Raw genomic sequence first — 25,151 nt, 5'->3', positions numbered from 1 at the left:
CATACTATACTATGACGTTTTTTATGACTTTTTGAGGTCAAAAATTTTTTTGACTTTTTTTGTCCGAAAAAAACGCCATACTATACGATGACGTTTTTTATGACATTTTGAGGTCAAAAATTTTTTTGACTTTTTTTGTCCGAAAAAAAACGCCATACTATACTATGACGTTTTTTATGACATTTTGAGGTCAAAAATTTTTTTGACTTTTTTTGTCCGAAAAAAACGCCATACTATACTATGACGTTTTTTATGACATTTTGAGGTCAAAAATTTTTTTGACTTTTTTTGTCCGAAAAAAACGCCATACTATACTATGACGTTTTTTATGACTTTTTGAGGTCAAAAAATTTTTTGACTTTTTTCGGCCGATTTTGACGCCTTACTATACTATGACGCTTTTTATGACATTTTGAGGTCAAAATTTTTTTTGACTTTTTTTGTCTGAAAAAAAATGCCATACTATACTATGACGTTTTTTATGACATTTTGAGGTCAAAAATTTTTTTGACTTTTTTTGTCCGAAAAAAACGCCATACTATACCATGACGTTTTTTATGACATTTTGAGGTCAAAATTTTTTTTGACTTTTTTTGTCCGAAAAAAACGCCATACTATACTATGACGTTTTTTATGACATTTTGAGGTCAAAATTTTTTTTAACTTTTTTTGTCCGAAAAAAAAACGCCATAGTATACTATGACGTTTTTTATGACATTATGAGGTCAAAATTTTTTTTGACTTTTTTTGTCCGAAAAAAACGCCATACTATACTATGACGTTTTTTATGACATTTTGAGGTCAAAAATTTTTTGACTTTTTTTGTCAGAAAAAAAATGCCATACTATACTATGACGTTTTTTATGACATTTTGAGGTCAAAAATTTTTTTGACTTTTTTTGTCCGAAAAAAACGCCATACTATACTATGATGTTTTTTATGACTTTTTGAGGTCAAAATTTTTTCTACCTTTTTTGTCCGAAAAAAAACGCCATACTATACTATGACGTTTTTTATGACATTTTTGAGGTCAAAATTTTTTCTACCTTTTTTGTCCGAAAAAAAACGCCATACTATACTATGACGTTTTTTATGACATTTTGAGGTCAAAAATTTTTTTGACTTTTTTTGTCCGAAAAAAACGCCATACTATACTATGACGTTTTTTATGACTTTTTGAGGTCAAAAATGTTTTTGACTTTTTTCGGCCGATTTTGACGCCTTACTATACTATGACGCTTTTTATGACATTTTGAGGTCAAAAATTTTTTTGACTTTTTTTGTCCGAAAAAAACGCCCTACTATACTATGACGTTTTTTATGACTTTTTGAGGTCAAAATTTTTTTTGACTTTTTTTGTCCGAAAAAAACGCCATACTATACTATGACGTTTTTTATGACATTTTGAGGTCAAAAATTTTTTTGACTTTTTTTGTCAGAAAAAAATGCCATACTATACTATGACGTTTTTTATGACATTTTGAGGTCAAAAATTTTTTTGACTTTTTTTGTCCGAAAAAAACGCCATACTATACTATGATGTTTTTTATGACTTTTTGAGGTCAAAAAATTTTTTGACTTTTTTCGGCCGATTTTGACGCCTTACTATACTATGACGCTTTTTATGACATTTTGAGGTCAAAAATTTTTTTGACTTTTTTTGTCTGAAAAAAAATGCCATACTATACTATGACGTTTTTTATGACATTTTGAGGTCAAAATTTTTTTTGACTTTTTTTGTCCGAAAAAAACGCCATACTATACTATGACGTTTTTTTATGACTTTTTGAGGTCAAAATTTTTTTTGACTTTTTTTGTCCGAAAAAAACGCCATTCTATACTATGATGTTTTTTATGAATTTTTGAGGTCAAAAATTTTTTTGACTTTTTTCCTCCGATTTTGACGCCTTACTATACTATGACGTTCTTTATGACTTTTTGAGGTCAAAAATTTTTTTGACTTTTTTCGTCCTTTTTTGATGGCTTACTATACTATGACGTTTTTTATGACATTTTGAGGTCAAAAATTTTTTTGACTTTTTTTGTCAAAAAAAACGGCATACTATACTATTACGTTTTTTATGACATTTTGAGGTCAAAATTTTTTTTGACTTTTTTTGTCCGAAAAAAACGCCATACTATACTATGACGTATTTTATGACATTTTGAGGTCAAAATTTTTTTTGACTTTTTTTGGCCGATTTTGACGGCTTACTATACTATGACGTTTTTTATGACATTTTGAGGTCAAAAATTTTTTTGACTTTTTTTGGCCGATTTTGACGCCATACTATACTATGACGTTTTTTATGACTTTTTGAGGTCAAAAATTTTTTTGACTTTTTTTGTCCGAAAAAAACGCCATACTATACGATGACGTTTTTTATGACATTTTGAGGTCAAAAATTTTTTTGACTTTTTTTGTCCGAAAAAAACGCCATACTATACTATGACGTTTTTTATGACATTTTGAGGTCAAAAATTTTTTTGACTTTTTTTGTCCGAAAAAAACGCCATACTATACTATGACGTTTTTTATGACATTTTGAGGTCAAAAATTTTTTTGACTTTTTTTGTCCGAAAAAAACGCCATACTATACTATGACGTTTTTTATGACTTTTTGAGGTCAAAAAATTTTTTGACTTTTTTCGGCCGATTTTGACGCCTTACTATACTATGACGCTTTTTATGACATTTTGAGGTCAAAATTTTTTTTGACTTTTTTTGTCTGAAAAAAAATGCCATACTATACTATGACGTTTTTTATGACATTTTGAGGTCAAAAATTTTTTTGACTTTTTTTGTCCGAAAAAAACGCCATACTATACCATGACGTTTTTTATGACATTTTGAGGTCAAAATTTTTTTGACTTTTTTTGTCCGAAAAAAACGCCATACTATACTATGACGTTTTTTATGACATTTTGAGGTCAAAATTTTTTTTAACTTTTTTTGTCCGAAAAAAAAACGCCATAGTATACTATGACGTTTTTTATGACATTATGAGGTCAAAATTTTTTTTGACTTTTTTTGTCCGAAAAAAACGCCATACTATACTATGACGTTTTTTATGACATTTTGAGGTCAAAAATTTTTTGACTTTTTTTGTCAGAAAAAAAATGCCATACTATACTATGACGTTTTTTATGACATTTTGAGGTCAAAAATTTTTTTGACTTTTTTTGTCCGAAAAAAACGCCATACTATACTATGACGTTTTTTATGACTTTTTGAGGTCAAAAAATTTTTTGACTTTTTTCGGCCGATTTTGACGCCTTACTATACTATGACGTTTTTTATGACTTTTTGAGGTCAAAAATTTTTTTGACTTTTTTTGTCCGAAAAAAACGCCATACTATACGATGACTATTTTTATGACATTTTGAGGTCAAAAATTTTTTTGACTTTTTTTGTCTGAAAAAAAATGCCATACTATATACTATGACGTTTTTTATGACATTTTGAGGTCAAAAATTTTTTTGACTTTTTTTGTCCGAAAAAAACGCCATACTATACTATGACGTTTTTTATGACTTTTTGAGGTCAAAAAATTTTTTGACTTTTTTCGGCCGATTTTGACGCCTTACTATACTATGACGCTTTTTATGACATTTTGAGGTCAAAATTTTTTTTGATTTTTTTTGTCTGAAAAAAAATGCCATACTATACTATGACGTTTTTTATGACATTTTGAGGTCAAAAATTTTTTTGACTTTTTTTGTCCGAAAAAAACGCCATACTATACCATGACGTTTTTTATGACATTTTGAGGTCAAAAATTTTTTTGACTTTTTTTGTCCGAAAAAAACGCCATACTATACTATGACGTTTTTTATGACTTTTTGAGGTCAAAATTTTTTCTACCTTTTTTGTCCGAAAAAAAACGCCATACTATACTATGACGTTTTTTATGACTTTTTGAGGTCAAAACTTTTTTTGACTTTTTTTGTCCGAAAAAAACGCCATACTATACTATGACGTTTTTTATGACTTTTTGAGGTCAAACTTTTTTTGGCCGATTTTGACGCCTTACTATACTATGACGCTTTTTATGACATTTTGAGGTCAAAAATTTTTTTGACTTTTTTTGTCCGAAAAAAACGCCCTACTATACTATGACGTTTTTTATGACTTTTTGAGGTCAAAAATTTTTTTGACTTTTTTTGTCCGAAAAAAACGCCATACTATACTATGACGTTTTTTATGACATTTTGAGGTCAAAATTTTTTCTACCTTTTTTGTCCGAAAAAAAAAACGCCATACTATACTATGACGTTTTTTATGACATTTTGAGGTTAAAAATTTTTTTGACTTTTTTTGTCCGAAAAAAACGCCATACTATACTATGACGTTTTTTATGACTTTTTGAGGTCAAAAAATTTTTTGACTTTTTTCGGCCGATTTTGACGCCTTACTATACTATGACGCTTTTTATGACATTTTGAGGTCAAAAATTTTTTTGACTTTTTTTGTCCGAAAAAAACGCCCTACTATACTATGACGTTTTTTATGACATTTTGAGGTCAAAAATTTTTTTGACTTTTTTTGTCCGAAAAAAAAATGCCATACTATACTATGACGTTTTTTATGACTTTTTGAGGTCAAAATTTTTTTTGACTTTTTTCGGCCGATTTTGACGGCTTACTATACTATGACGTTTTTTATGACTTTTTGAGGTCAAAAAATTTTTTGACTTTTTTCGGCCGATTTTGACGCCTTACTATACTATGATGCTTTTTATGACATTTTGAGGTCAAAAATTTTTTTGACTTTTGTCCGAAAACAACGCCATACTATACTATGACGTTTTTTATGACTTTTTGAGGTCAAAATTTTTTTTGACTTTTTTTGTCTGAAAAAAACGCCATACTATACTATGACGTTTTTTATGACTTTTTGAGGTCAAAAATTTTTTTGACTTTTTTTGTCTGAAAAAAAATGCCATACTATACTATGACGTTTTTTATGACTTTTTGAGGTCAAAAATTTTTGACTTTTTTCGGCCGATTTTGACACCTTACTATACTATGACGTTTTTTATGAATTTTTGAGGTCAAAAATTTTTTTGACTTTTTTCCTCCGATTTTGACGCCTTACTATACTATGACGTTCTTTATGACTTTTTGAGGTCAAAAATTTTTTTGACTTTTTTCGTCCTTTTTTGATGGCTTACTATACTATGACGTTTTTTATGACATTTTGAGGTCAAAATTTTTTTGACTTTTTTTGTCCGAAAAAAACGCCATAGTATACTATGACGTTTTTTATGACATTTTGAGGTCAAAATTTTTTTTGACTTTTTTTGTCCGAAAAAAACACCATACTATACTATGACGTTTTTTATGACATTTTGAGGTCAAAAATTTTTTTGACTTTTTTTGTCTGAAAAAAACACCATACTATACTATGACGTTTTTTATGACATTTTGAGGTCAAAAATTTTTTTGACTTTTTTCGGCCGATTTTGACGCCTTACTATACTATGATGTTTTTTATGACTTTTTGAGGTTAAAATTTTTTTTGACTTTTTTTGTCCGAAAAAAACGCCATACTATACTATGACGTTTTTTATGACATTTTGAGGTCAAAAATTTTTTTGACTTTTTTTGTCCGAAAACAACGCCATACTATACTATGACGTTTTTTATGACTTTTTGAGGTCAAAAATTTTTTTGACTTTTTTTGTCCGAAAAAAACGCCATACTATACTATGACGTTTTTTATGACATTTTGAGGTCAAAAATTTTTTTGACTTTTTTTGTCCGAAAAAAACGCCATACTATACTATGACGTTTTTTATGACATTTTGAGGTCAAAAATTTTTTTGACTTTTTTTGTCCGAAAAAAACGCCATACTATACTATGACGTTTTTTATGACATTTTGAGGTCAAATTTTTTTTTGACTTTTTTTGTCCGAAAAAAACGCCATACTATACTATGACGTTTTTTATGACATTTTGAGGTCAAAATTTTTTTTGACTTTTTTCGGCCGATTTTGACGCCTTACTATACTATGACGTGTTTTTATGACTTTTTGAGGTCAAAAATTTTTTTGACTTTTTTTGTCTGAAAAAAAAACGCCATACTATACTATGACGTTTTTTAGGACTTTTTGAGGTCAAAAATTTTTTTGACTTTTTTTCGGCCGATTTTGACGCCTTACTATACTATGACGTTTTTTATGACATTTTGAGGTCAAAAAATTTTTTGACTTTTTTCATACTTTTTTGACGGCTTACTATACTATGACGTTTTTTATGACTTTTTGAGGTCAAAAATTTTTTTGACTTTTTTTGTCTGAAAAAAAACGCCATACTATACTATGACGTTTTTTAGGACTTTTTGAGGTCAAAAATTTTTTTGACTTTTTTTCGGCCGATTTTGACGCCTTACTATACTATGACGTTTTTTATGACATTTTGAGGTCAAAAAAATTTTGACTTTTTTCGTCCTTTTTTGACGGCTTACTATACTATGACGTTTTTTATGACATTTTGAGGTCAAAATTTTTCTTGACTTTTTTTGTCCGAAAAAAACGCCATACTATACTATGACGTTTTTCATGACATTTTGAGGTCAAAAATTTTTTTGACTTTTTTTGTCCGAAAAAAACGCCATACTATACTATGACGTTTTTTATGACATTTTGAGGTCAAAATTTTTTTTGACTTTTTTTGGCCAATTTTGACGGCTTACTATACTATGACGTTTTTTATGACATTTTGAGGTCAAAAAATTTTTTGACTTTTTTTGGCCGATTTTGACGCCTTACTATACTATAACGTTTTTTATGACATTTTGAGGTCAAAATTTTTTTTGACTTTTTTTGTCCGAAAAAAACGCCATACTATACTATGACGTTTTTTAGGACTTTTTGAGGTCAAAAATTTTTTTGACTTTTTTCGGCCGATTTTGACGCCTTACTATACTATGACGTGTTTTTATGACTTTTTGAGGTCAAAAATTTTTTTGACTTTTTTTGTCCGAAAAAAAACGCCATACTATACTATGACGTTTTTTAGGACTTTTTGAGGTCAAAAATTTTTTTGACTTTTTTTCGGCCGATTTTGACGCCTTACTATACTATGACGTTTTTTATGACATTTTGAGGTCAAAAATTTTTTTGACTTTTTTCGTCCTTTTTTGACGGCTTACTATACTATGACGTTTTTTATGACATTTTGAGGTCAAAATTTTTCTTGACTTTTTTTGTCCGAAAAAAACGCCATACTATACTATGACGTTTTTCATGACATTTTGAGGTCAAAAATTTTTTTGACTTTTTTTGTCCGAAAAAAACGCCATACTATACTATGACGTTTTTTATGACATTTTGAGGTCAAAAATTTTTTTGACTTTTTTCGGCCGATTTTGACGCCTTACTATACTATGACGTTTTTTATGACATTTTGAGGTCAAAAATTATTTTGACTTTTTTTGGCCGATTTTGATGCCTTACTATACTATGACGATTTTTATGACATTTTGAGGTCAAAATTTTTTTTGACTTTTTTTGTCCGAAAAAAAAACGTCATACTATACTATGACGTTTTTTTATGACATTTTGAGGTCAAAAATTTTTTTGACTTTTTTTGTCAAAAAAAAACCGCCATACTATGCTATGGCGTTTATATGAAAATAAAAATGAAAATTCATATTTTATACTAAAATATGAAATTTCTTTTGTATATTTTGACGCCTTACGGCCGTATTTCGTTTTTTTTTATGACGTTTTGAGGTCTTACTAAAATATGACTTTTTTTGGCATATTTTCACGCGTTATACTACTCTCCCACCTGACTGAGAGAAAATCAGTAACAGTTTAACAACACACAACAGGGAAAACTGCTCTTTATTTCTCAAGAAAAATATTATACCAGTTCCTGGGGCAGGTATTTATGAAACAGTGATATGGCAAAAAAATGGCCAGTGATGTTCATAGCAAACTGTAGGATATTGATAAAACTTTAAGAAGTTCATTGTCACTGCTTAAGTGATTTCAGCTAGTTTGCTGTTAAAATTCAACACTCATTTCACTCAGAAATGACCAGGACCTGGATTGTCAAATTGTGCTTGATTAAAAATCAAAAAAGTGCTGATGGTTACAGATAAAGGTTTGATTCCGTTTCCCAAGAGTGCTATGAGAGTAACTATTAAAGCAAAGCAAAAGGGTGTCCAATTTACTGTTACATCCTTTAAAAACCACAAGATATGCATGAACCACAGCTAAGTACCAAATATAAAGTTGAGTTCAAGTATAAAAAAACTCATTAAAATATACCTCAATTAACGGCATAATGCAGGGTGGCTAGCTTTACTCATGCAGGCTATAAAGAAGCCTATGTCCCCACTAATATAAGAATTCACAGGCAAAAGTTCATTCAGAGAAATCCATGTTTAGAAAATCTATCATGAAAAACATACAAAATTTCATTCTTAGCCATAAAACTAACAAAACACCTGATAGCTTACTGGATGCTCCTGAATGTGCTACATAACAGCATCATTTAATTTACCCACTGAGTGAAAGTGAGTTCATTTAGTGACTGAATTCATTTGGGTTCAGCACAACTCATCAGGTACCAATTCACTGGCTGACAGCAGATGTCTATAATGACTCACTAATGTAAGAAAAAAAAAGACAGGATACAAACAAGAATGTTAAAAAAAACAGGCACAGAAATTATACACATAATCCCTTAATGACAGACCTCATAGACCTTGCTTAGACTCAGTTAAACTGCTGATGATTCATAAGAATGCTAGTGCTGGAGGGCAGTAAGGGTTAGGGTTAGGGTTAGACCATCGATGATCTCATGATTAAACAGATAAAGAAGGTCAAACTTCCTATCAAACTGGCTCCCAATATTTTTCCCTGAAATATGTATAGTGTAAACAGCAAAGAGGTAAGGTCAGTTAAATTTTTTATCTGCACACTTTCATAATTTTCAGAGTTTAAAAAGCTGAAATGCCTTACCCCACACAGAAAGAACCTTATCCTAAGCTTGTGAAATGTAACATAATTTTGCACCACATCTGTTCTGCCAGAAAACTGTAAACTGAGGTTTTTAAGAGTTATTCAGTCAGAATGTATAAACTAAAATAAATCACACACACAAGATCCTTTCATACACATCCTCAAGCCTTTCTCCTGCAGATGAAGCTCTGCCACACTGAAGTCTTCTGATGTGAAGACCACATCAAGGAGAAAAATACATCTCTTTGGTCAGCATTGACATAATGCATGGAATTTGTTTCTTTGCATGAAAACCTGGTGAGTTGGAGACAGACTCAAACTCTACTGCCACCTTGTGGTTCACTCGTATCATGATGTGCTGGAGCTCCAATTCCTTTCCATATTTTCTGATCATATCACACAGTGACTGGATGAACCAGGACCCGGTCATCGTGTTCCTCCATGAGTAGTAGCCTGTAGATAGGTGAGTGATAGAATAAAAGGTGTATCAATACAATGTTTAAAAAGGACACAATACATATGCAAAAAAAGAACTGTGGTTGAGTGTATAAGTGTTAACCTGGGGCTGTGGAGTAGGCATAGAGGAAGTCAGCTTCCACAGGAATCTTGGTAGTACCATCTCCAGGGTTGTCGGTTTCAATGCCTGGATCCAGATCAGTGCCTCTGCAAGCCTACTCAATGTGCACATAAACAGAACAAGAACTGGTTACAGGTTACATAATTTGGCAAAGCCCAAGGGAGCTTAGTGCAGGAGGGAAAACAAACAAACAAACAAACTCTTAAAATACCTGGATGAAGAAGAGTTTGGGCTTTCCCACTAGTGATTTGCAGCGGTCACCTCGAAAAAGTGATGTGAGGTACTTAAGATCTATGGAGCCATCTGTCCCAAAGAACACACCCTCATCTCCATGACTCAACAGAACACAGATGAAGGAGGCCGAGCAGCTGTGATCTTCCTTTGACACTATTTAAAAAAGAAAAAAAAAAGTATAGCATTTAATATATTTTTGATCCAGAGAGTCATAGTCTTCATTTGTAACTGTTATTTGGATTCACTTTGCATTATACGTACCAGCAGTTAAAACCTGTTTCATCTGCTCGACTGTCTGGTCATTGTAAATCTTCACTTTATAGCCCAGTTTGCCAAACTCTTTCATCACGTTGGCTGCATCTACATCTGTACCATTTCGCTGGTTCATGCCTTTAAAAAAAGGAAACAAAACAATGAGATTGTTCTGTTTACCTGACAAGCACAAAGAAAACACATTTACAAAAGAAAAAAAAAATTAAGGAAGTAACATCTCTTTTCCCCATCACTGTATACACTGTAGGCAGCTGGATACATAGCAAATATTGATTTATGTTCTTATAATTGTAAAGGCCATGCACACCCATGGTACAACTCCAAATGGGCAAGTTAAAAAGTTTTGGCTGATTAGACTTTTGTGAATTATGCTTGACGTCTGCCTCACTCTCCTGTTAGCTTTGTCACACCTGTAAGGGTGGGAAATTTACACCATTTACCTACACAGTTACCATTGACTGCGCTCCATTTAGTCATGCCTCTGTGCAGAAACAGGTGCTAGAGATGCAGCTGTAAACTTTAATTCCATCTTAGCACAGCTTGTCAGTGTTGGCAAAAACATTATAAAAGTGTGCAACCTGTGCTGTTTTGTGTGTCCATTTCAAATGGAGTGAAAGCAACACCCAACCTGCACAAACTGCCCCTGTGCTGGTGCGGTTATGGGTTGCACCTATTCTTATCAGCACATAATGTCTAGCAGCCTCACACATATCTTCAACCTAATAAGCCATAAAAAGTGAAAACCCCTACACAGGGGTAAATAGTAAAATTATTGACGGCTTAATTCCTGGCTCAGTGTCGCAGTGTGATGACTTACTGGGATACCTGGAATGGAACAGAGCCATTGTTTTGTTATTAGTTAACACTTGTGCTTCTCCTGCTATGTCAAGTCAAAATGTCTGCTGTGAAAAAGGCCTGTGCTGGCAGTTGCAAAAAAATCTATTAGTTTATTTCCCTATTCATTGCAATGCAGTGTCTTTGTTTAATGTCTCCAATTTTATTTTTTTCTTAATTAAATTTCTCTGTGTTTTTCTACTTTTACCCCTGGTGTATGTACACCATGGGTACACTGTCAAACTTAGATGTTTACTGTAGGTTAAGTAGTGTGCTCTGTGCATTTTGTTGGAACGAGTCTGAGTTTTAACAAAGCTGGATGAAAGTAAATATGCTGTATATTGTCAGCAAAACCATTTAGCCACCTGGCCACTGCCTGTTGAAGGACTGATCCCCTCTTATATGTTAACTACAGTAGCTAGACGATCCTATTGGCTATGACAGGCTTCACTGATGCTGATGTTTATCCCACTCATATGATGAACTTGCTCTTAGAACATCATGCTGTCTCTTGAGCAAGCAGTCATGTGTACTCAGTTAATCCTGCTAGACGAGTTTATAAAACAAAAGTCCGACAGCAAACCAAGACCATAACAGACTGATGTTCTGTGCAGTAAGGGCAGACTGGAGCTGTATTTGCTTGCACTGATATTCAAGGTCCTTTCAGCCAGACATTAGTGGCTCTTTATATACTAACAGACACCGCTCTCTTAAGCTTAGATCGCAGTGTCCCTGTTTCAACTCAAGGCCTCATAAAGTATCTCCAACTAATGTAGACATCAAGCTTTTATATCCTCAGAGAAGCAAGCACTAGACAAATAATCCCCTATAGATCCTTAAGGGGCAGACATGGTCATGCTTCACAAAAAGATTATGAATACCCAAAGGACACATGTAACAGTATCTGTGATATCCTACTGAATACTGTCTCCCTAAAGCAACACCATACATTGTCATATGTATTATTGTCCACAGTCTACATCAAACTTTGAAGAGGAACTACTCCAACCATGGATATCCATGTGCAGGCCATATGGGTGTTTGAACTTCCTGATGAGCGAGTAACAGTGTGCTGCACTAGCAGTTATTGAATTCTATGATACTATCAAATGAACGGATGTATAAAACTAATAATGTTGTTAAGTAACCACCTGCTTGTTCTCGTTCTCTCCAGCCAACACACGGACTGCCACTGGTCTAATCTGATCATTTAATTAACTGGCATGGGATGTAGTTAAATGGTATCCACAGAAACACACAAGTGTAAATTGTGTCCCTCGTGGTGTGGACTCTCTCTGGTGGCTCTGGTGTACACTGAGATGGAAAGTGCAAGAAGCAAAGAATTACTTCACTCATTTAAAAAAAAAAAAAAAAAAAAAAAAAGAAAAAAAAAGGGCTGCTCGGGTTTCTCAGGCCAAGGTGTCTGTTTCTGTATAAAGACCCTTCATATAGGGATGGGGCCGATCCGATCCAGTATCGGTATCGCGTTATTAACTTTTACACTTAAATGATAAACCAAAGCGGGACACCGTAACAGGTAAGTCATACAGGTAATTCACACACCAACAATATATTACTCACAGACTTACGTCCCTTCTAGGTACAACAGGAAGAAAATGAACCGTGAGTGAGATCCGGCCCTCGGGATATTTGAGATTTTTAAAACCTTTATTTGTTTCTGCCACAAGAGCCAGTATACTTAATTTGTGCAAGCAGCCCTTTTTATTTCTATTTTATTTGGAGAGGGGTGGTGTAAGAGAAGGTTACCCTTTATAGCTATCTCTTGAATTTAATAAATATTACAACAGGATTATAACAGGATTTCCTATTTTTCCAGAGGCAGAGGCACCTCAACTATTTTAGTTTATGCAAAGCGAGGATTTCAAAACGGGAGTCTCTAAAATCCGACTTTTGAACAAATCAAGTAGAAATACTAACTGTACTCATTACCCTGTAACTTTTACTACAAATGACTTTATGTTTAAGTATGAAGCATAACAAATGACAAGTGCCTTTCATAAGAACCTATCCTATTGCTGTCTCATTATTGCTTATTTAGTCTGGAGACAAAACTGTAATGATGCAGGGTGAAGAAAAGCAAGTAAATATTCACCTTTAAGAATATGTTACCACCAGCTTGTTATTTTTTCTTACCATGATTACTGAATATATTTCATTCCTCAGTTTCAGCAGTAAGTAAAACATAGGTTGCATCTGTGTGAAATGCAGTTTCACTGAAATTAAGCAATGCGGTAAGGTTTCCCAGCAGTTTCATTCTGACTGCGTTTCATCTGAAAAATAAAACACCCACAGCCCTGCCCAAATAAGCACAAAAACAAACACCTGTTCTCCTGTCAAAGTTCTTATTGTTGATGATGATGCACTGGCCGATGCTGGGGAAATTGAGGCTGTATCTGTAGCTGTCGGAGTGGGGCTTGGCATCCACGTCCATAGGAAGAGACGAAGATCCCCCTGACCTTAAGGACAATGTAAGATGACAACAACAACAACACCACCAGTAAGATATACGCTATAGGCAGGAGACTAACGTAAGTTAAGCAGGAAACAGTGGGAACTACAGGCGTACATTAGTACTTCATATATTTCTTGAATAACTCAATGCTAAAACAGTTAACAGGATTACAGACAACAGCTAGTATGTATGTAGTCAGTTGCGGATGAAATAATATGCTAATAACAAGATATAATCTAAGAATCTGACGACGAACCGTTTTCTCATCACTGGCCGAGTCCTTTGTTGTCTAAACACAACAAAGACAGCTAACTAGCTAAAATAACCATGACTCACTGTTGTCCATCGCCTCGCCTTGCATCTGTGGAGTCTTCTCCAGGTCCAGATCCATTAGCCGACATATTTTAGAGACAGCAAAGAAATCGCTAACCAACCTGTAAAATTACACGCCCTATGTGATGAACAACAGTCTTCACAAACACCGTAAACAGACCTGCTCAGACAGAGGAAGCGAATATGTGTGCCTAGCTAGCAGTCAAATATGCTGATGTCACGCAGAGATGCGCTCGTTTTAAACACCCACGCCTGCCGTGTGGGAGGCGATCCACACAACCAATAACCGTTGCTGTTTTTTTCTCTCATTTTTTTTTAAAGAAACATTGAGGTCAAAGTTTTCACTAGAAATATTACTTGAATTTTTACATTGCATGTAATCGGGTTAACTAAAAATAACAGTTTATCTAATCACCCCACCCCACCAGATTGACTGTTCACAATGCTGTTCGCACACGGCCCTAAAGCTAGTCATATTCAAATAAAAAAAATAAAAGATTCCCGTATAAAAAAGGCAGTTAAGGCTAGAGTAGCTGTACTTTAACACACTAAAGCATTAAATACTGCTTACACAATTGTGCATCAGTAATTGTTCAAGTGTGTAACTCTCTGAAACTGGCTATTCTGTGTGAGTACTTATAATTGAATACTAAATGATACTATGAGATAACTACACAGATTAAGATTTATATTTCTACCTAGCCTAACCAAATATATATTTATTTAACATTTTGCTGACACATTATTGTTTTGTGTGAAAATTTTCAAAGACTTTGTGTCAATCTGTTATTAACGTAAGTTGTAATTACTGTAATTAAACCCATCCCTAGACCAATTGATAATTAAAAAGTAAAAGTTTGCTTTATATATCTTAACTAGTACGAGCTGTTCTGTGATAAAAAAAAAAAAATGAACGAAACCAAAGCTATGCATTTCATCTCAATACAGACTTTAATTTAACTGTCAGCTTCTAACACAATCCTGCTAAAAAACTGAATTAACAGACAGAAAAAGTGAAAAGTATGCTGGGACTATAAGTCAATACATTTGTATATATATATTTTTAACTTATGCACATATATGTGTTTGCAATTACTGAACATGGTTTAGGAAAAATTCCCAAAACAAACTCACAAAGTGAGACTTTTGAAGTCTTCAGTAGCAGACTTCAAAAGTTGACTTATCATCATTCAAACCAAGTAGTGCAATAACACCTTCATTCTTTTTGTGCAGGGAAAAAACATAGCTTGAAACAAGAAATGGAATAAAAAAAAGTAGGAATGAAAAAAGTTAAAAACAAAGATGCAATAGTGGGGTTACACAATTAAGACCAATGGTTAAAAATCAAGATTATCTTGTATTAAAAAAGACAGAGACGACAGAAAGAAGCCTGTAAACCCATTCTGTAATTGAAGAGATGTAATGTAGTACCAAGACATATATTTAAAGGATGTATAAAGCATAAGTTTAAAGCTGGAAGGGATAGTGTAGATCAAAAAAAAAAATTTAATATAATTTAAAATACAAAGCTTTTCTAGGTGGTAAAGGGTGACTTACGGTATCAGGATAGGATAGGATAGGATATCCACATCTGAGTAAACAAAAATGACCAAGAAAAAAAATTTAAAAGTGCATCACCACTTTGATTCTCTATTAACATAACCAGTTAATATCACAATTACTCTACCATTTAATACATTAACAAAGAAATATTTGCAACATTATGTTCTGTGATCTTCATTTTTAGTGTTCTTCTTTTAAGTACACTTGAATAAAAAATTACATTTAGACTTTCATCAACCATACAGTCCTTCCACTCAAGTGACGAACAACAAAAGAGACAAATACAGAGACAGAATTCAGCCTTCTCGATTCACACTGTCATCACATTTCATTCTGTGCCAGGTGTATACACACTGAGGCACTCTTATTGCTGTCTGTTAAAAATATTCACTCGCAACACACAAAGACTTAAATATCCTAATTCAAGATTAAAGCTATGATCAATACGTCTGAAGGAAACCAGGAAGACAAAAACACTTGCCGCATATTTCGCATCCCTTCAATCATCATAAAGCCAGTAGAACCCGCACAAGGCTCAGTGACTGCTCTAAATTGAACAACTGTTCAAACTGTGAGCCTCAACATATACTCTGAAAACAGAATTTTGATGGCTGATCCTCTAGTAAGCAAGAGCACAAAGTTTAGATATGAAAATACAAGTCTGAAATTCATGTGCTTGGGTTGGAGAAGCAGGGTAAACTAGCACATAACACATTTTATCTTAAACATAATGATCAGTGTAAATCTAGGGTTAGGGTTAACAAAAATAAACGGGGAAAAGGACAGGGTTTAAATGACCCCCCCACCCGAACCCCCAAATTCCTTGCCAGAGTGCCATTAATATTTTTATATTTTAAATTGTCAACACAAGATTTGTACCACTACTTCAGTTTTCCTGGTATTCAATATGTTAACATTTGCTTCAACGTGTAATGAAATAAATACCATATTAAAATTTATATGCTGCACACAGAAATGCCATTATTTTTCCAAAAAAAATCAAAAAAATAGACAAAAGAATAGAAAAAGTAAATGCTATTCTTCAAGACTGAAAAAAGTAAAGACTCCCTATTTATGAAATATAACCAAACCAGACTTTATCAGGTCAAATTAAGTAGGAGGAGCGGCATAACCATAATGAACTATTTTCATGTCTCTTCACCACTGCTATGTATGTCAGGGAGAAAAAAAATAGCCAACAAATTTTGAAATAGCCTAGTTGAGTGCAAAAATAAAAAAGGCTAATGGGTAGATATAGTATATCTCTATAGTTGCTGTTTCACTTCAGTGAATAACGTAGCACCTTAATTAACCATAAATCCAAAGGCAAACTCAGTATCATTTTTGAAATGTGCCGTTAATTACGTCCTTGAGAAAAGAGTAGTGCTTAACTGACATTTGTCAGTACCACTGAAGCCTTCCCATCTATGCATATCATGTGGTCTGAAACTGGTGTAGTTAGTATCTACTGTGTGAACTTCTGAAAACGTTGGGTATGACTAAACTTTAAGTTGTTGTGGTGCTGCACTGGGGAAGCTGAATTGCAAAATAATGAAAAATAATGAATGCACAACAAACACAAACACATAAATTACATTTTAGGTAGTGGATCACAAATATCTAAGCAAATATATCTTTTAAGATTTCATCTGGATGAATTATGCCTGTTGCCAAATACAACTCAAAGGCCGTACCAAGGCCCCTGGACTGAGAACAAGCAGAAGACCAAGACCAAGTGTTTGAGAGGCAGTGAGAGGGGATTCTGAACACTAACCAGATGCAATGTTACAACAATGCACAGTGTGTGTTCTATCTATGTTGATAGTTAAATCCACATGGCCTTGATCCTGCGCAAATCTCTACTGGAATAGGGGAGCTGAGGTGGGGTGGTCAGTTAAAGCAACGGACACTGAAGATAGACTGATGTCAGGCTTGATTCCCCACTTTAGCTAATGTAAAGTAGCAGTTACCATCTTATTTATACACGACTAAGGGAAACAGGCTCATCTAACTGTGATCAGAAGATGTCGGGGCACATGTCCCAGGTGCCTTGATCCTTTGCCTCCCAGTAACCCCCCTTGTAGACATGCAAGGTCTCTCCGGATACAGGGTCGTCGATCTTCTCAAACCACAGTGCTTGGTAGTTGTCTAGATGGGTGCCTGTAGGAAAAGAGTGAAAATCTATTACCAAGAAGAAGCTTTAGAGGGACCTGAGGTGAGGGTTAGGAAGCCACAGAGCCGTGACAACATATCATGCTTAAATTAAGCCGATATGCTCTCAGATGGTTGATCAAGGAATAGAGGTAAATATATTAAATGTTACCAATTGCTTGGTCTTCAGATGCACCATATTCAAACCAAATGCAGAAGGCAAAATATTGATTTGCTCCTCCATGTACCATGTGGAGAGAACAAAGCTCACGACTAATGCACCAACTGCCCATGACCAAAGTATAGTGATCAAGGGCTAACAAAGTACCACTCTAAAAGACAGTATTTCAGTGCTAGGATCATTGTGCAAATTCTACAATTAGCTAAAGCTAGTCTCCAGGAAGAGTACCTCAAGTCCATTGATACGCGCCTAAATAACACAAAAATGGGGGGGGGGGGCAATAAAGAGCAGGACTGATGTTACTTGCTTTTGACCGGAGCTCCATTAGGACCTTCCTTGCCTTCCAGTAAGAGAGAACAAGTTGCAAGGGATGTAAAGAGGTAAAGAAGAAATGATGGAAGATGAACAAGGGTTTTTCAATCTAGATTCTACTACTACTACTACTAAATTACTACAAAATCTGAAATAACTGCACTGTATATTCTATATTATAACCAGAATACTTGCTTAAATAAGGGAAAAGTGAAGGTCCATAAGGGGCTGAAAAAGAAAAATGCACGATGAATGCTTGTGTGTTAATAAATGAAAGAATGGGTATAAACTGAAAATGATTGATAAAAAAAATGGTGAATGAAAATGTAAAGGGCTACTTGCATGCAACAGGTGTATGAGGGGGAGAGTCCTCTGTGTCAGCTGAGCAACACCAGCACAAAAAAAGATGTAAATCATCCACAACTCAGGAGACTAAAATCCACACCAATTTCTTGTTTGTGTACATTTTAAAAGTGCTATTTGTAGAATCTTAAACACTATAGACTTGTCAGAACAACTGTGACAGCTCAGTACACTCGTTGTAAATAAAAACAAGAGACCACAGTCGAGACTATTTTTGACCTCAATCTCATGCAAGTGTGACATTAACGGCAATATTAACCCGTTAATGCCTTTGCTTGGTGGTACGAAAATAATCTGCTTCTTCCGTTAATGTTTTTTTAACCTCTGTTTACGTTGACCAGCCCTCCACACATTTATACTGTCAAGAATTTTTTTTTTTTGCCTTAGAAGAATATGGGCAATTTCCTGAATTTGAAAATGCAAGGTAGAAGCTAATGTAAGTGAAAAAATGTATTCAGTGCTGGTCTCATTTGTTTAAGGGAATTATAATGTTTCAAAGTACACATGGTAAAGATTTAGTGGGCATTACGCGTCCTCTGTCAACCTGTCACATAGAGCTCTGTCCACCATGAACATGAACAGTTGAAAATGTAAGGAAATCTCGAGTGTCTTGTTCCAAGCAGCAGGTGACAAAAAGCAAGTTGTTTCTCCACAAACAGCAGCACTATTTTGAGTAGCTGTAGAGTCATTAGGGTAGAGAAACAGGCCTATCGGCCTCCTGTGGAGATGCTAAGGTCAATTCTCACTCACTACTTTGATAAAATACCACTCAAAGCACCTTTAAAAGTACACTTTATGTTTAACTGTGAAGTGATACTTGCTTTCATCAGAAACCTCACTCGCTTCTGTCCCAGTCTCCTGTGCATCAGCTAAATGGAGCAGGAATGGATCAAGGGACAGTAAAATGTGAATGAGCTTTTCTCAAGATGATACAGAAGTCACTTAGCACCTTCCTATTACACACACAAACATGTTTTGATTCTAGCAGCAATATAGAGTGTAGAACTAGGGTGGGGAAAAAACTAAGAGAAAAGTACTTGCTTTTCAGGGGTGAATCATTGATTGAATCCTCAATGACATCTTAGGGTTGAGACAGAGACAAGCAGATATAGCAGGTATACCAAGACAGACAAAATGGACAAAATATGAATGGACAGAAAAACATTGGACAGAAACACAAGACAAACAGTTAAACTCCAAAACAAAGCTGGCTTCTTTCTTTCCCTACCTTCCTCAGGTGAGCTGGCTACTTTAACAGCTTCCCTCTCCCTTTCTCGACGGGAAAGGCGCTGTTTTTCTTCTAGCCTCTGTTTCTCTGCATTAGCCTCATCCCAATGGCCTTCCTCCATTAATCGCTGGTCAGGGCGCCTTCGACTGTCTGTTGGTGCCACTCCCTCTTCTGGCTCATTGAGTGTCAGGGCCAGTGAGGAGAAGTAGTACATGTTCTCTGCTCCCTCCCTGGAATGTCATTACAATAAAAGATCAGACGCACAAAGCCAGAGCCACCCCACCTCTACAGCTCCATTTGTTTAAAAACACTTTCAACTTTTTCAATATTACCAGTCTTAAATAAATAAAATAACGACTTACGGTAAAGGGTTCTTTCTCCAGATTTCTTTGGCTTTGAGGGTCTGATAGACAGTCCTCTGTTTACCTTCAGTGCCGTTCTCGCCTTTGCTGCTCTGCATTACCCTGGAAAACTCCATCTTCTCATCCCATGTTCCCGACAGCACATAATGGGCCTTTCCATCCTTATCTGTTACTACTCCTGTCACCTGAGAGAAAAACACAGCTTTCAGTTAAGAATGTAATACACCCAAAACTGTAACTGTGTGTATTGATATCCTACTGTAAACTCTGGTTTTTACATTCAGTAAGTGCTGTACCATTAAAGAACATTACAAAGCCCACCTTTCTTGGTACATCTCTGGAGAAGTAACTGTAGGGAGCAAACTTGAGGTGGCAGCGATCTCCTGTCCTGTGGTTCACCACATCTATTTCCCCTGACTGGAAGGAGAAAATGTAAATGACCAAAATGTTTTGTTGTCAAAGACTTTAAGGACAAACCAAGCAGAATGATGTGCAAAATGGTCTATGAAAACATCTGTCCTTTATTTTTTCTGATATCATTAGTAGTTGTGTCATACGTTTAATAATGATAATGTAAGTTTAATCAGTACTTTATCAGCTTTAGGGTTACCTGATCGATCCATAATTTCCCCACAATAATGTTGTGTACTGTTGTAGTAACTTTTTTCCAAGAGTAGTGATTGTTGCTCTTATCAAATAAACACTGGATAGAACCTGGTAACAGAGAGGAAGCAATGTGAAAATGTACCTGTATCCTACATATCTACATACTAAAGTTATGAGCTTGTAAATGAGACACTCCATGGGAACAGGAATTATTTTAAAATGTACACAGTGACACAGTGTACACTTACTAACAGTTTAACATATACACGCACACTCACCCAAGGGCATGATAGAGAGATATTTTCCTCTAAACTTGCTGGCCAATGTAATTTCTTGTCTGAGGGTCCAACCCTTTTCAGAGATTGCATGGTGAGCAGCAGCAGGTGGATGGTGACTCACCTGAGAAGAGGTGAGAGAAGCGAAGAGACAGAGAAAGTAGCAAAGTCAAGATATGATCACTATAATTACATGATGGCCTAAGCCTGTTGAACAAATAAACATACTTGTATAAACATATTTCAAGCATGTTTATTTTTTTAGAACTGGCACTTTCAGTATAAATGGAAACAGCTGTATGCTGGAAACAGCCACTTGTTAAATGTATTTCATGTTTAGTTAGATGTTTTTTTTTTCAACATACCTGTTCACACAGGGAGCGGTAGCCACAATCTCTGAGACGATCAAGCTCAAAAGTTTCTCCCAGCAGAGGATTGAAGGGTTTTCCGGTGCGGTGGACAGTGGTGGAGTAGGAAGAGATTGTGAAAGCAGCGACGTAACACATCTGCTCTAGTGAACTCTGACATTTAGCTGCCTTATCCAGCAGCTCGTAGTACTCCAGGTCTTCAGAAAGACGTTGCAGCATTGAGAGGGGCTCATTGAAATTCACCTAGCAGGTGCACAGTCACACAGAGAAGAAGTCTGATTATTTCTGTTTGTTCTCAAAGAAAAGCCACTTACATGCCAACAAGTGCACAGTTTCTTACAGGCATTGGTATTTTTGAGAGCTCCTTTCCAATGCAGTTCTTCATGATGCTCCACAGATTGAGGTAATAGTTGGGCTTGTCAGGGATACGAGTTCGTCTTTGTCTGACTGGCTCTAGCTCAAGAGGCTGGGGAGACTCCGGGTTGGAAGCCAAAGACAGCTCATCAAACTGAAAGAAAAAAAAGGAAAATATCCTAAATGATCAAGTAACTTTGCCGTATTGACAAGGAGAGGAGAAAACAAATCACAACAGATCAAAACTTGCTTGTAAAATCAAATTCAACACACATTTACTGACTGATCATCCATTCCAGTCTCACTGCTGATCCCACTAACATTGCTGCCAGATCTCCTGACGAACAGAGAAACAAGACAGCAGAAAAGTCAAGTCAAAACAGTACACATGGAGAGAAAATAACAAGAAAAGTTTAAAAAAAAAAAAAAATCACTGATAATTGCAAAGAAACAACAGTTAGTAACCTGTGATACTTGGGGTCAGCAGGGACAGTTATAAACTCTGCTGGGTCTTCCATAGCATCAAAGAACTCATTGTCATCATCCTCATCACTGGCATCACCTTTTCCTGAAACACCACCTAAAGTGAAAATATAATAAATATAATAAAAATATAATAAACAACTGAAAGGCTCAACTGGCCTCAGCTGATTGGTGGGGGTATGGGGCATGGTGGATTAAGTAAGGCTCCAAAGACTAAAGTTCAGTTAAGGTTGAGAGCCTTACCTTTGTTAGCTAAGGCGGGATTGCTGAATGAAGGGGGGAGAACTGTAGCTCCTCTGAAAGCTCTTTCCAAGTGGTTGTGCTGTTTAGCCAGTTGCTCTAAAGTCTCCTCCAGTCGTATCCTCTGGTCTCTTTCAGTCTGTAAGGCCTTCTGCCAGCGCTTACTGTGGTTCTGGGCCAGGGAGAGGAAGTCTCTACATGCCTTGGGGAGCATGCGAATGCAACAGGAATACGTCAGCGAGAGACTCAACAACAGTGTAGTGTGTTCCTCTATTGTTTACACTAGGGTAACTTACATTGATCATGGCATTAGAGGTGATTCGGAACAATGTGGCCCTCTCTGTAACTTGTCGGATCTTTTCCCCCATGTCCCCTCCAACACGAATCCCCTCCAGTTCTGACAAAGACCTGTGTGTGTAACATAGAATAAGAAACAAATAGACAAACAAAGTAAACAAAATTGCCATCACTCTTCTCTTCCTTGAATGACATTATTTCTCTCTAAAGTCAATCTGCTCTGATAACTGATACCTTTGGAGGGCAGACCCATGCTTGACAATGAGATCATTGCAGGTGGTGAGGTCCTCCACCTTGCTGCTCAGTGTTCGTAATGTAGATTGGATTTCTGTGTTACGGCAGCCCCCACCTTGTCCTGAGGTGGGGGGCACTGCAGGACAATCGTCACCTGAGTCATCTAAGGAAGAGGAAAAGAAGATAATATGACCAAAAGAAAGAAATGTCACAAAATACACACATTTACGCCTAGCATACCAGCTGTTCTAAAAGCTATAAAGGATTTTCCTGTGTGTCCAATCAATGCTTCTTCCCTCTCACCAGATTCAGCCTGCATACGGACAGCCTTTGCTTTGGCAAGCTCCAGAGCAGTGATCCATCGCTGGCGCTCTACTTCTGAGCTGGCCTTAAGGTGGTAGGTCTGTGCTCCACCATTGGAAATTACAAAATTGCATGAGTCCTCCACAGCAATATTGGCTGTGGCCAAGTTGATGGTGCCTCGGCATGTGTGACCCATCTCTGCCTGGGTCCTGCAGACATACAAAATGAAGGATAAAAAATGCAGGGATCTAAATAACTGATTTGTGAAGTTAAGGCTTAATGTTCACCCCATGAAAATCAAATAATGTAGATATAACTTACCTATAATATGACAACAGTCCATTGCTCAAAACAAACCAGCGTCTCTGATAACCTTTTATGTAGTTAGTCCATTTGAAGAGCCAACCCTTGTATGTGTCTCCAGGGGTTGGAGTAGGAGGCTTAGGTTCTGCCATCACAACAGCTTGTGGTTTCACTGGGTGAGGTTAGAGCCTTAGGGAAAAAAACTAGTTAAGACTTTTATTACAATATTTAATTATTGGACATACTGCAATTTGTATATCAGAAATATTGAACATGATATATGAATGAATGCTGGATTATCCACACTTGAAAATGTTGTTTACAAATGTTACCGCTATAAACGTTAAGTAAAGCTATGAATGCAGCCAAATACGACTCTGGCTTAGTGTGTAGTCAGTGCTGAGCGCTTTCTATAATGACGCTACGACACTCTTCAGCTTGGTATCAAGTTTAACGTGGAATCAGCATATTACAACATAACAAATGGTGGAGAGTTGACATGACTCTGTTTAGCTAACGTTTCAAGCGTCTTAACGGCAACTCCCAAGCTGAGAAAATCCATTACTGATACCAGTCGTCTTAACCCACCGCTCATATGCCAGCGTCACGTAAACACAGCATGTATATTGTGAAGTACTTCGAGGAACAAGATGCCATTTCCAAACATCAAAGCTACTTAAAACAGCGTCCGTCACTAAGCCTGCTGCTAGCTAAACAACAGGAAGCTGTCAAACAAGCTGACACGTCGTAAACGATGCGAACGATCATTTCCAACTGTGAGACTCTCTCAGAGTTTCGTTGCTTTAACTAAGATATGTTCATATTTTCCTGACACCGACCTTTTCCGTGCAAGACTTCAACCAGCATGTCGTATTGGATGAAGCGATGTTAGCGCGCTAGTATTAGCTTTGCTCATAGACGGCTTTGCTAACTACTTTGCTACAGGTTGTGCAACAAAATAGCGGTCGACCAGACCCTTGACCGTCAACTTCAGTTCCGCCGATGACAAGCGACATTCCACAACTGAAAATAAATTAATTAAATAAAATGAAATAATAAAATATATAATGCGACAAAAACACCGGATTTACAATCTATCTATAGTGATTATCCTGCTATAAACCTTACTGGCTATTTGGACTGTAAGAACGCCTTCGCTATTATTAAAACAATCCAGTACAGTTAAAACCTTTTAATACAGTTGCGCAATAGCTAGGCTAAAATAAATAAATACGTATGTTTTAATATAATTTAATTTTAAATTAATTCTACTTAAAACAAGTGGGACACACTGCTGGTAATTACTCACCAATGTCATGTGCCTTTTAAGAAACCATTACAAGACTGCCCTCTACTGGAAAAAAAAAATCCTCCTTGTTTTTGGACGTCTGCTGCAAACGTTTGTGGAACATTCACTTGTAATGTCAGGTTGTATTCTCCCTTATCTGCTGTAAGTTAACAAAAGTCAAAGACCACCAATTACATTATTGAATGTCCTCACACATTGTATATTTATGTATATGTATGTGTCAATCTTCTAGGGTAATTAAAGGGAAGCTACACTGTGTGCAATTCTACAAAACATTTTCAGTGGTTATATTTTTGCATTACTGTCATTTTTTCTGGTGTAACCCACATTTAACTTATTACAAGTCACATGAAATTTGCTATATTCTTTTGCAACTTAAAATCAGAACCTAAGTGCATTTTACACCTTTGTTCCCCATGTTCATTACCACCTGAACAGTTTCAAACTCAATGCAACAAAAATGGGTGGTGGCTGTCATAAAGCTCAACGGTAACATTCAAATTGGCACTGCTCATA

At 35.5% G+C, this 25,151-nt stretch overlaps 2 protein-coding genes across 5 annotated transcripts; both read right to left on the bottom strand.

Annotated features, from left to right (window-relative positions):
• Positions 1–7,837: 7,837 nt before the first annotated feature.
• casp3a (caspase 3, apoptosis-related cysteine peptidase a) lies at positions 7,838–13,914 on the bottom strand. Its single transcript, XM_041036318.1, has 6 exons — positions 13,707–13,914; positions 13,241–13,374; positions 10,052–10,180; positions 9,768–9,943; positions 9,539–9,650; positions 7,838–9,432 (listed from the first exon to the last, which is right to left on the bottom strand). The coding sequence occupies exons 1-6, from the start codon at positions 13,769–13,771 to the stop codon at positions 9,203–9,205; spliced, it is 846 nt and encodes a 281-aa protein (XP_040892252.1). The 5' UTR covers positions 13,772–13,914; the 3' UTR covers positions 7,838–9,202.
• Positions 13,915–14,637: 723 nt separating this feature from the next.
• Positions 14,638–24,284, bottom strand: LOC121180494 (oxysterol-binding protein 1-like). 4 transcript variants are annotated; one of them, XM_041035950.1, is made up of 17 exons: positions 24,166–24,284; positions 23,345–23,515; positions 23,024–23,232; positions 22,721–22,883; positions 22,486–22,597; positions 22,193–22,391; positions 21,932–22,046; positions 21,740–21,803; positions 21,453–21,620; positions 21,110–21,355; positions 20,748–20,868; positions 20,474–20,577; positions 20,185–20,280; positions 19,864–20,048; positions 19,502–19,731; positions 19,315–19,353; positions 14,638–17,426 (listed from the first exon to the last, which is right to left on the bottom strand). In XM_041035950.1, exons 2-17 carry the CDS (start codon positions 23,476–23,478, stop codon positions 17,284–17,286), a joined length of 2,328 nt encoding a protein of 775 aa, XP_040891884.1. In that variant the 5' UTR covers positions 23,479–23,515; positions 24,166–24,284; the 3' UTR covers positions 14,638–17,283. The 4 variants fall into 4 exon arrangements, with proteins under 4 accessions (XP_040891884.1, XP_040891885.1, XP_040891886.1 ...); XM_041035951.1 differs by lacking the exon at positions 24,166–24,284 and adding an exon at positions 23,915–24,026; XM_041035953.1 differs by having other exon boundaries at positions 17,288–19,142.
• Positions 24,285–25,151: the final 867 nt, after the last annotated feature.

Source organism: Toxotes jaculatrix, chromosome 4 (assembly GCF_017976425.1).
Source record: "Toxotes jaculatrix isolate fToxJac2 chromosome 4, fToxJac2.pri, whole genome shotgun sequence".
Classification (NCBI taxonomy): Eukaryota; Metazoa; Chordata; class Actinopteri; family Toxotidae; genus Toxotes; species Toxotes jaculatrix.
This window is presented reverse-complemented; position numbering and strand designations above follow the sequence as displayed.